This window comes from Trichosurus vulpecula, chromosome 1, assembly GCF_011100635.1.
Source record: "Trichosurus vulpecula isolate mTriVul1 chromosome 1, mTriVul1.pri, whole genome shotgun sequence".
Lineage (NCBI taxonomy): Eukaryota > Metazoa > Chordata > Mammalia > Diprotodontia > Phalangeridae > Trichosurus > Trichosurus vulpecula.
Window position 1 is genome coordinate 386,936,476 of NC_050573.1, and position 12,531 is coordinate 386,949,006.

The window sequence follows — 12,531 nt, forward strand, 5'->3', positions numbered from 1 at the left end:
TGACAGTTGGTAGTGACAGACTAAATGTATTTTTCAAAGAGCTGCTGTGTTGCTACAAGCCAGTGTGTGTCTCTGGCACCCTGCCTTATGTACACACAACTAAAAATATGACATGAGTGGCATTTCTAAGTAGTTTCCTTGCCCTATTTTTGAGAGAAAATATATTGCACTGAATGGATTAAGCACTAGAGATAGGGGGAACATGTGTTTTGCAAAATGTAAAATACTCTCTAATTTAGTTTTTACCCACTTTTTCAAGTAAAAAGGCCCTTTGTGATATCAAAAAATGAGATCTGCCATTTAGGAAGGTATCAGCTTTTCATTTTTGAACTTGAAATGAAAAACAGGAGATGTGAACAGTATCCAAAGAAACTAATGTAAAATGTCTCAATAGTAACTGAGAAAATTATGTCAAGTCTATGAACTTGCTATTTAGTTATTACTGAGAATATCTAAGGTTATATGTTTGTATATTTACTGGCCAGCAATAGAATTCTAATGCAATTATAGTTAATGGCTCAGACATTGACATATCAGCTATTGAAAGACACTAGGTTTCTGTTACACATGCTTCCTCTAGTTCCCTAAGGAAGCTGCATTATTAGAGGGAAAAAATGGGGGTAAAAAGCATGTAAAAGGAGGTGAGTAAAGAAGAAAGGAAGGCGCACAAGTTCCTTAAAAGAAGAGGAAAAAAAGATAAATTTCCCTCTGAATAATTGAGAAGTTAACTATAAGTATGCTACTAAAAACCAGCATATCTCTCTGGCACACTTCCTTAATTACAAACCACTAAAAATATGGGCTGTGTTTCTTAGAATTTCTCCTTTCCTCATTTTAGGAGAGAAAAGAATTGTATTAACAGGATTTAGCAACTTGGGTGACCATTAGAATGAAATATTCCATCATAAAAGCATGTAGATCTTGAGGTGCTCAGCATCGTAAATGAAGCAAAGAAATCTCCCAAATGTTTTCATTTCTCTCCACTGGAAGGTTATCAGCTGAAAGTTGTAATTAAATGGCAGTATTTGGTGTCACATTAGGCACACTCTTGATGAACTATTTCAGGGATTCCCTGGATGGATTACTAGTCCTCTAAAAGGGAGAAGAAATGAACAGATGCAGTGACTTTTTATTTCTTCAGGAGACCTTTGAAGTGCCACCTGAATTAAATGCATAATTATAATTAGATTACAAATTCATCCCTGTATTTCCAAAGGATTTTGTGTTTTTCAACTTTTCCAGTAATCATTCTCTACTTGTTTTTGTTTATTTCTTTGTGTTTTTGTTTGTTTGTTTGTTTTTTTCTTTCAGTGCCCAGTGCTGCACCTCAGAACATCTCCTTGGAAGTGGTTAATTCAAGGGTAAGTCTACCAAATGCCTATTCACATTTTCATTACCAGTTCATCTATAAGTCCACTCACCAGCTACAGAAATAACACTTTATTTTGTCATAAAAAGAGAGTCCTTCAGTTTTATCGACATTCACCTTATTGGATAAAGTTTTTCCATGTGAAAAAAATTTATTTAGTAGAAAAATGCTATTGCAGCTAATATTCCTCATTTCTTTAAGGCTGAATGAATTGAACAACAAATGTGTAGCTACTCTTTCTTTTCTAGTAAACTTAGTTTGCTTAGCATGAATTATAAAGTGTCAAAGTTAAAATGAATTCCATCTATTCTGGTTGTTCATGGGCATTTTGTACTAATGGAGTCTTAGAAATGTCTTTGGGGTATATAAATGCATAAGTATCCAGTGTATGTGTAGAGAGGAGGAAGAGTTGATGTTTTTTAGTGGGCAATCTATTGACTCCAAATGCCCCAATGTCCTACATTTTAATGCATCAAATACTTGAGAAAAGCCTTTTTATTTTTATTTATTTTTAGTAAATAGTATTTTTCCAATTACATGTAAAGATAAATTTCAACCTTCATTTTTATAAGACTTTGAGTTCCAAATTTTTCTCCCTCTCTCCTATTCCCCCACCTCAAGACAGCAACTAATCTGGTATAAATTATACAAGTACAATAACATTAAACCTATTTCCCATATTAGTCATGCTGTAAAAGAAGAAACAAAACAAAAGAGAAAAGCCATGAAAAACAAAAAAAAACAAAAAAAGTGAACTTAGTATGCTTCAGTCTGCATTCAGACTCCATAGTTTCTTCTCTGGATGCAGGTAGTATTTTCCATCATGAGTCTTTTGGATTTGTCTTATAGACAGAAAAGAGCTAAGATCATGATACAATGTTGCTGTTACTGTGTACAATGTTCTCACTTCACTCAGCATCAGTTCATGTAAAACTTTCCAGGTTTTTTTCTGAAATCTGCCTGCTCATCATTTCTTATAGCACAATAATATTCCATTACATTCATATACCTCAGCTTATTCAGCCTTCCCCAACTGATGGGCATTCCCTCAATTTCCAATTCTTTGCCACCAGAAAAAGAGCTGCTATAAATATATTGTATTGTAGGTCCTTTCCTTTTTTTTATGATCTCTTTGGCATACAGACCTAGTAGTGGTATTGCTGGATAAAAGGATATGCACAATTTGATTGCCCTTTGGGCATAACTCCAGATTGCTCTCCAGAATGGTTAGATCAGTTCACAACTCTACCAACAATGCATTAGTGTACAAGGCCTGTGTTTTGAAGACATGTACCTGCATGTATTTGCCCCAAGCAAAGCCCTATAGAGGTGAGAAAAAAATGAAATTATCTACAGGATTGTGAATAGAATGACTACAGCATCATGACCAAAAGAATTTAACTCCATAATGCTTTAGAACTAGAACAGTGGTTTGAAAAAGATTTAGAGACCTTATGTTCTAATCATCTCCTTTTCTTTTTAAAGAATGTGAGGCCTCAAAAGGGCAAATGGCCTTCAATAAAAAATGACGGAGTTCAGGTCTGACTCCCATACTACTATGACTAAATAGAGTTATTACCCTTGTACATGAATTCATTCATACTGATTACATATGGATGAAGCAATCTATATATTATATATAATTTATGTGTGTATGTATGTATTATATATGTCTAAAGAGGAATTTTCCCCATTAAATCACAAATCTTTGGAAATAGTTAAGTATTATGTTTCTTCTAGTGCATGGCTTATTCTGAGACATTGAGTTTCATTTGGTAGTTCTTACAGTCTAGTGGTAGTAATATTTATAAAGTTATTCAGCTAACATAGAGTAATCAATCAACAAAACTTTATTAAATACCTTTTATGTATGAGACACTATCCTAAGTACAAAAAAGAAATAATCTTTACTCTCAAGAAGCTTACATTCTGCTGGGATCACAAAAAATTTTCATGAGGATTAAGTACAGTTTACATCCAAATAGAATTATCCAGTGATTGGTGTAGAGGTGGAGGAGGTAAAGAACAACGACTAGGGAAATCAGGAAAATCTTTAAAAATATAACAGTTGACCTGAGTATCAAAAGAAGTTAGGGGTTCCCAAAGGGAGTGGTAAGGAGTGAAAGTATTATAGACATGGTGGGGGAGGGGCAGGGGGCAGCCTGTAAAAAGATGTGAAAAAATAGAATTCAATCCTGAGATTCTACAAGGGACTGACTCTGAATCAGAGGGATTCTGAATAGGAATGTTTGAGTAGACATTCATAGACTGTCTCATTTAGGGATATTTTGGTAAATGTTTGGCAACTCTCCAGAAAATAAATAAATAGATAGATAAATACCCAACATGGTTTTAAATTTTATTTGCATGATTTATTTAGTTAATTTCCATTATTAACATTTTCTCCATCACTTTCTTGCATCTAGACAAAGAATTCAGTGATAAATTTGACCCTGATTTGTAATATTTGCTGATTCCTGAAGGATAAATGCTGACACGGAAAATTTAACAATTGGCCCTTTTGAGTGGGTTTAACCATTAGAGGTGTTGAACATTCAGGTCTCCAGAGACCCTGCCCCTCTGGGACTTGCACTGGGTCATAGATGCGTTGGTTGTATACTGAAGTTTGAGTATTTAATACCTCATCTCAACCCCTCTCTATCTGTTGGGGCCATCTAACGATCAGATGGGCTTGATCCACCAGTTCGAGAAACTTCAGAAACATGAACAGAACCAAGCCTCTTTGAGTAGTAAATTTTTTGCAAGGAATCTGCCCAAGTCCCCAAAGTTCCAAACTATCTTTTTATTGCCTTAGCTCAGATTTCTGTCTAGGGATATCAGTAACTATAATAACTCATAAATCTTCCATGCCTTAGGCTTCATCCCACTGATAATCTCATCTCTCCCAATTTTGTGTGACCCAAAAGAACCCCTCATTCAAATATTGATTAAATGAACTTTTTATTACAATGAAAATGAAATGAGCAATGTTGGCTTGAAAAATCCTGAAGGTCAGGCAACTTATTGTTCCTAGTTAGGTTTGAAATTTAATTTCTTCCCACAGTCTTTCTTCTCTGGGCTTTCCAAAGGACAATATTTGTAAGGAATTGGCAATCAAACATCCAGATCTCAAAAGCAATGAATGCCAGGCAGCTTCGGTCTCTGTTCACAATGTTCACCCCCAATTTGTCTGGCTGTCCCTATAAGGATTCCTATTCAAACCCCTTCAGGCACTACTTAGTGTGCACAAAGACTGATCTTAAACTGTGGGTTGCAAGAGGAAAAAGTTTAAGAAGCCTCACTCGGAGGGGCCATGTGCTGCCCAGGCCTCATCTGTAGGACTCCAGAGTATTCTCCAGCATCTTTTACTGAGCCCAGTGTATGCATGTGAGTGGGTGGGATGGTCAGGAAGGGGGTGAGTGGATTGTGGTGGTGGTACTGATGGTGATAGTGGTGGGATATCCATAAACTCAAAGAATAACCATCCTTAAGTACATGTTGCAAGCTTCCAATATTAAAAGCTCCTAGTCTCTTAACTTTCTGTTGTTTTTTCTGTAAAGTAAGACTTTCTTTTCAAGTATCTGTTATATAGTGGGCCATCAGAATTATATTAAACACTGAATTTAAATTAACCCCAAAGCTACTTGGCCACACACTACTCATCCCTTTTCTGCCTTGAAGATGAGAGCCTTTAAGCTGATAAATAATGGGAACCTTGTGTTTTAGAGGAGCTACTAAAACCGGCTGATATAAAAATAATGTTGTTGGTTGTAAAATAGCAACATTTAAATACAATCAACATTCACATGAATATTATTGTTTCAAACAAAAATATATATGTTTAAAGCCCAAGGTTCCAATTGGAATGTGACTTTTTCCTTTAGGACATTAGCATGATAAAGGCTTCCAGGATGTTCATGGTACTTAGGGTTTTTTTCTTTGTTTTTTGTTTTATTTTCAGAAGGTTCTACTATATATATTTTTAAAAATGTATCGGTTTGCTTCATATCATACTTTCAATGAAAAATTAATTATTTCATATGTAGTTAATAATGGAATGGAGAGGAAAGAAGAAAAATAATAACTGAAAGAAAGAAGGGTCTTAGTGTGACTGAAAAGGCTCCTGAAGTAAAATGAGATTTATATAGAGGTGGCCATTAGCTTAAAAATAATTGCTCTGTGGATCAGTGATACCATGTTCCCATATTAATATTTGTATCATCCAAAATGTATGAAAGCATTTGGAAACAGTCACAGAAAACTTGTAATAAGTTTAGAAGAAACTAACAGTGAAACTCCTTCCTAATACTGATCTAGAAGGAAAGAAATCAAAACATTTGTTATGAGCTAACTGTGCCTTTATTTCATTTGAGGCCATAATTTAAATTCCTAGATATGGCAATTTATATATCACATTAATTAAATACAAATGCAACACACTTATTAATATTGTAACTATAATATTTTTCTTTGTTCAGATCTGAATGTCCTGGGGGAAAAACAAATTCTTACCTGAAAGGAGACCTAATTTTTGTCCTGTTTCTGACACTGTCTAGATAACTTTGGGCATGTCATTTGCCCTTTCTGTGCCTCAGTTTGTTTCCTCATTTATAAAATGAAAAAAATAGATTAAAAACTTTAGCAAGATGTATTCCCGTTCTAAAACTCTATGATTCTAATTCATCTTTTAAAAAAAATTTCATATTTAGCAACCAGAAAAAATAATAAAATATTTTGGGGTGTTGGCTGGTTTAGGGTCAATGTATAAGTAACTGCATGTTAAATATGAAATTAAACCAGAATAAAACCGTGTGATCTTGTGTATTTTACATATTCACAACAAGATACACATCTCCCTTGCTATAGCACAACAAGTTTATGGTATGTATTTTTGAGAATTTTCCTAATATTGTAAAAAGGAGATTATCTACCTATCTAGAATAATATTATGTTGTATTTTAAATTTCAAGTGTTTGTTTTCTTAATATTTGATATTAGATGTAATGAATGTTCATTAAAGTATCAACACTGTTTAAGAATAGAGTTCTTTGAGGTAGTTCTATTCAATGAAGATAATGGAAGTGGCTGATGGGGGAAAGAAATTCTTTATATTGCAATCTTTGATAAAGGTCCAATATCTCAGATACATAGGAAACCAATACAAACACAAAACACTAAAACTCATTCCCAAATTCGTAAGTGATTGAAGTCCTTTAAAAAAAGATTTCAAGGCATTACCAACAGTATTAAACATTTCTCAAGTTAATAAGAGAAGTTTTGATCAAAACAACTTGGTGGTTTTTTCTTATATCCAGAAAATTGGCAACGTTGAAAAATAGATACAAGTTGGAGGGATTGTGGAAAGGCAAGCTCACTAATACACTGTTACTGAGGATATAAATTGGTAAACAATTTGGAATTATGTTGCTAAAATATCCATTCAGTTTGACCTAACAATTCCACCACTGGAAAAATGTGCGCTGGATACACATACACACACACACACACACACACACATCTATATGTGTATGTATATACAAATATATGTATTTGTACATATATATGGCAACTAAGTCAAAGAGAGAATCAGATGTTCAGTAGGCCCCAAAATAGTCATTGAGGCACTTTTTTATTATAGAAAAGAATTAGAAACAAAGCAGATGTCCCCTGATCAGATAAAGGTTAAAGAAATCATGGTACATTAATACATAGAATATAAATGAGCCATAAGTGTGAAGTGGAGGGAGAATTTGAAACCTATAAGAAGACACAGGCAGGAAGACTAATACCAAGTGAAGTAAGCAGAACTCAGAAAACAACATTTAATAATGACAACAAAATCAATGGAAAGAATAAAAACAAATAACTAGACAAAAATAAAAACTGAATATTATGTAATTATAATGATCAGGTTTCGCCTTGAAGATGTAATATGAGAATGTGCCATCATTATTTTGTTACACAGGCAGGAGAAATACGGCTGTGGGATACTGTACATACTGTCAGACTGGATTGATATGTTAATTAGCTTTGCTAAATTATCCTTTGTTTCTCTCTAATTATTTTTAAAATTATTTGTTATAAGGGATAACTCTCTGGGCATAAATGAAAGGTATCTATATTTTAAAGACAAGAAGTAAATATAGTTGACAAAAACATTTAAAATGTTTCTCTCAATTCAGAGATTCTAAAAATAATTTTGCACGCTTGAAAGTAGTAGTAGTAGTGGTGGTGGTGGTGGTGGTGGTAATGGTAGTAGTAGTAGTAGTGGTGGTAGTACTAGTAGTGGTAGTACTAGTATTAATGGTACTAGTAAGTAGTAGTAGTTTGACTGTCCTGAAAGTTATCTCAAACGTCTATATATCAATTTCCAGGTGGAGAATTAAAATACATAAGAATTTATAAAAACATAGAATAACAGAGTAAGGAGGAGAATTCTAAGAGAATCCTTCCAACATTTGAATCATCATGATTTAATCCAATAAGAATTCATTATTATATGCTATGTACAAAGCAATTTATGCTGTGGTAGATGAAGAGATTTGGTTCTTACCCTCAAGGATAGACATTGGAGAGGAATGGACATAATTTTTGCTCTGTGTCTGTGTGTCTGATGAGAGAGATCTCAATTTGAGATCATCAGAAGTACTGAGCAATTTTCTAAACATTTCCTTCTTTTTATTCCATCTTGGGCTTACTTTGTTGCCCTACTGCAGTGGGTGTTCAGGAGATATGTTCTAAAAAAAACTTAATGGTCAGCCCACTGAATGGCTGCCTACCCAATCACATAACGTCATCTTAGAAATATGCATTATTCATCCACTTTCTTCTCCTGTTTGTACTGATTGCCAATGTGCTCTTTTTTGAATGGTTATGATTCTCATTATGGAGACCTCCTTGCAATAGTAAACAAAAAGTAATTTGCAAACAGGAAAAAAAACCTAGAAATCTCATTTTTATATAGGGAATCACTTTTCCATTTGTACTCTGCGCAGGGCAGCTTAATGACCCTGGCTAACATCTTCAGCAAGCATACCCCCTATTTTATGCTCTTTCAGTTATTACTTATCAGACAATTGATATGTGGCTATATCAAGTAAGAAATTGTAGATTCTCTTAAAGTACTCATTTGTGATATTCTATTGACTAATTCTTTTTATGTAATGAAAACACTATGAACACATTAGAATCTTGTATCCATTATTTCTTTTGATCATGTGTGATGATGTGATCAGCTGTAGACATTTTACTGCAAAAACTTTCCCCCTTTTCATATTCTCATCACAGACAGGGATAAGAACTAAACCAGTGATTTCAATGGTACAGAGAACTCTCATATGTGAAAACCTCTCTACTATTAAAAGTCAACAGCTTCTTTGCAATATGTCATCTTAGAAAGTTTCATAAGGCACTGAGAGGGTAAGTAATTTGCCCAGGGTTGTAGTCAGGATGTATCAGAGTTAAGACTCGAACCTGGGTTTTCCTGGCACTAACGCCCTTATCCACTACAATACACTGCCTCTCATTCTTCTTCATGAATATCCTCAATATATAATTAGATCATAGGTTTGTGTATAAGTTGAACCAAGTGTGCCTAGGCTAATGACTCAAATTAACTTTTAAATTAATTTATTTAACTTTGAAGTAATTTTTTTATATTTAATGATGACTTCTTTTAGTTTTTAATAGTGTGTGTACTACACTTAAGTTTCATTTTTAGTTTTAATTTAATGAATCAAAACAATTTACTTTTGATTGTATATTCAATAAATATTTTCATAAACATATACCATTATTATGAAGATTTTATAGAAACAAGAAAATAGATATGGAAATTACTGATGCCTTTTTCCTCACTTTTGGCTTAGGGCATAGTAATAATACTGACTTTTCCCATTCTTTTGCTATCTTCCTCTCTTTAAGATATCTTGAAAGTGTCTTCAAAATAGTTTCACTTCCAGAACAGACTTCTTTTGCACACAAGAAAGCTCCACTTTTTCTTCCAGATTTAATATTTACAAGGAATATTGAAGTGCTAGAAAAATAATGAGGATGAAGAGGATATTAATAATAGTGAGGATTTATACATAATTTTAAGATTTGCAAAACATTATATATGTATATATATGCATATACATACTCATTCTGTACGTATGTATGTATACATATATAGGCATATAAAAATACATATGTCTGAGAGGTTGTGTGTGCGTATGTATTATAATCACTGAGGGAACTAGACAACTGTAGAAACTGAGTTTCACTTTGTGCTTGTTTTTGTTGTCCTTCCACTTTCATCTATAAAGATTTGGTATATGTGGGAAATTAAACATCACATGGGAAAAAGTGGAACATTCATTTTGTCATTCCACTCTCCAACCCTTCAAATATCTGAAGAAAATAATTACCCTCACTTCTACCTCTATAATAACTCATCCTTCATCATCCAAGGATGGCATGGTTTGGAGTTCACTCCATTGTGGAATTTGGAAGTGCTCCAGTCTGTCACTCTCCCCTCATATAATCCAGCACTGACCCTGGAAAATGTGATATTTCTCTCTCTCTCTCTCTCTCTCTTTGTCTTTCTCTCTGTCTCCATATACACATATGTACATGCAGACACATGCATATATATACACACATACATGCATGCATATATAAATTATATATATGTATATCAGAAAGGGAGTGAATTAAAGACAGGATGGAAAAAAAGATATATTAGTGTAATTAATCAGTTATGGTATTCCTTCTTACTAGAAATAAGTAGTTCAAGAGAAGGGCATCTGGAGACTTTTAATTTAACAAATTTAATTTGATATTTGAATTATTTCAAGGGCTTCTATATAAAATTGTTAAGCACTACCTTCTCACAGAGAAACCAAAGACAGTGCAGAATGGTGGCCAATGATATAAGTTGTAAGCACTATAATAGGAAACTTTTCCTACTGTTATGAATGATGCTGACAGTTGACTATTGTTGACAAAATAAGTATACCAAATCTTTTTATCTACTCTAAAAGAGTTCAAAGAATCACAGAATCAGAGGACTACCTAATCCAACCCACACATAGAATAAATCCCCAACATAACAGGCTCAACAAGCAGGGTATAGAAGCCAGCTCTGCTTGAAGACCTCCAAAGAGGGAGGAAGAGAAGAGTTGAGAATAAGCATTTATATAGTGCCTGCTATGAGCCAGGGCACTGTGCTAATCACTTACCAATAACAATCCTGTGAGGTGGTTGTTATAATCATTCCCATGTTACATTTGAAGAAACTGAGGTGAATAGAGGTTGTTGACCTACTCAGGGTAACACAACTAGTAAGTATCTGAAGCCAGGTTCAAGCTCAGGTCATCCTAACTCCAGATTCAGCTTCCTATCCGCTGTACCACCAGCTGCCTAAAAAGCACATGAGAAGAACTCCCCACCTCATCCCCTCCATCAAGCAGCCCAATCCACTTTTGAACAGCTCTCATTTTTAGGAATTAGTGAGGTTTTCCCCTCTTATGTTGGAATTGAATTTGCTTTTTGAAACTGCTACCTATTGCTCCTGGTTACATCCTCTGATAGAAGTTAAATGTTAACATATTTTTTTCCAATTAGCCTCTGGAAATTTTGGAATGGAGTATGATGACTCAAAAGGTGCTCTCTCAACTTGGTCAGACTATATATTCTGCAAGTCCAAGAATATCTTGACAACACGCTGTTCCTGTTTGAGGTAGAATTTTCCTTTTGGTGTTTACCTTGACACCTCTTCATGTGATCTAAACTAAAGAAAGTATACCCTAAGAAAAAAAAAAGCAAGAACAAAAATCTATACCCAGTTAGTTCTGGAGAAAAAGCAGAGTTGAAATGTTAGTTGAGTTCAGTGATAGAAAGTCAAACAGAAACAAAGTTTATGAAGCATAAGAAATTGATTCATGAACAGAGTTTATAAAATGCCTCTCTTTGTCACTACAGAATGGGAAACTAGAAACTGGGTATGACATTTATCATGGGATTGAAGCTGTTCAGGGACAAAATTGAATCCCCAGTTTTATTGTGAACTTCATATCCTTTAAAAAAAAGTCTTAGAAGTCTGGAGACTTCTAGGGCTTCCCTTTTTTTCTTCTTTTTCAAGAAAGGGCCTGTTGTGTATAATTGTTGCTTAGTTAGGTGGTTGTTTCAGTGAGTTACAGTCTTTCTACTCCTACTTTCCCTACTACCAATTAACTCTCTAAAACAATAGACTTTGATCAACAGAGGAAATGAAACTGTGACAAAATTTAAGGCTACTTGGAATACAAAGCTTGCTCTACCTTCACTCGTTGGTAAAATAGGCTTAGTCTTTCGATTAAGTTAAATGAGATTTTCTTTTGTATGATCACTTTTCAAAGAATGTAATTTTAAATGAGATTAACTGAACCTAGGTATCCTGTAATGATTTCTGATTATAATACGGTTAGTGGTGTGACCCAAAGAGTTGGTATGGTTTGGTAGACGGAACATGGGAACAGAGCCAATGTTGCTATAATTGTAGGCAGAGCAAATTATTATGTATAACTTGCTAAATGAGAAATCTATATCTAATATCTATCAGATTCATCCATGACACACATTTACTAGTTTAAGAATAATACCAAATGATATTGGTAAATATGGAATCCAGAAGAAGGCGAATAAAATTTAAGTTCATCAAAATCCCCCTCTCTTTGTGTAAATCCCTAGCCTTAATTTATTTGATTGTCAAGGTTGAGAAATTTCTTAACTTGGCTGTTAAGCTCCTAATGAGAATCTTTACTGTATACAAGTGTATGTCATTTGTTTAATAGCAATTAGTGAATTAGGCAATTAGATGCAGAAATATATAACTCAAATCCAGAGAGAGCACAGATTAGGTATCTCCAAGGCCAGGGTCACGTGGGTAGAAGTCGATAGTAGAAAAAGGGTTTGATGGTAGGCTCTCTTTCTCCAAATCCAGTGATCTTTCTACTGTATTACATCATATTACCTACTTCAGAGGAGTTCAGTAAGAATCAAATGAGGTGTTAGTGTAAAATTATTATATAAATGTAAACTAATATCATTCTCATTTTACTCATTCTCTTCTTTAATCTCAATATTTTTTTTTCCTGAGAGGGTATAATAATGATTTTCATAAATGACAATAGTGGTCTGCT

At 34.0% G+C, this 12,531-nt stretch overlaps 1 protein-coding gene across 1 annotated transcript in view; it reads left to right on the forward strand.

Annotated features, from left to right (window-relative positions):
- DCC (DCC netrin 1 receptor) overlaps window positions 1–12,531 on the forward strand; it is a 1,016,863-nt gene that overhangs the window by 636,578 nt on the left and 367,754 nt on the right. Inside the window, exon 13 of the mRNA XM_036763165.1 lies at window positions 1,312–1,361. Coding sequence (XP_036619060.1) covers window positions 1,312–1,361 — 50 coding nt within the window. The remainder of the gene's footprint in view (window positions 1–1,311; window positions 1,362–12,531) is intronic.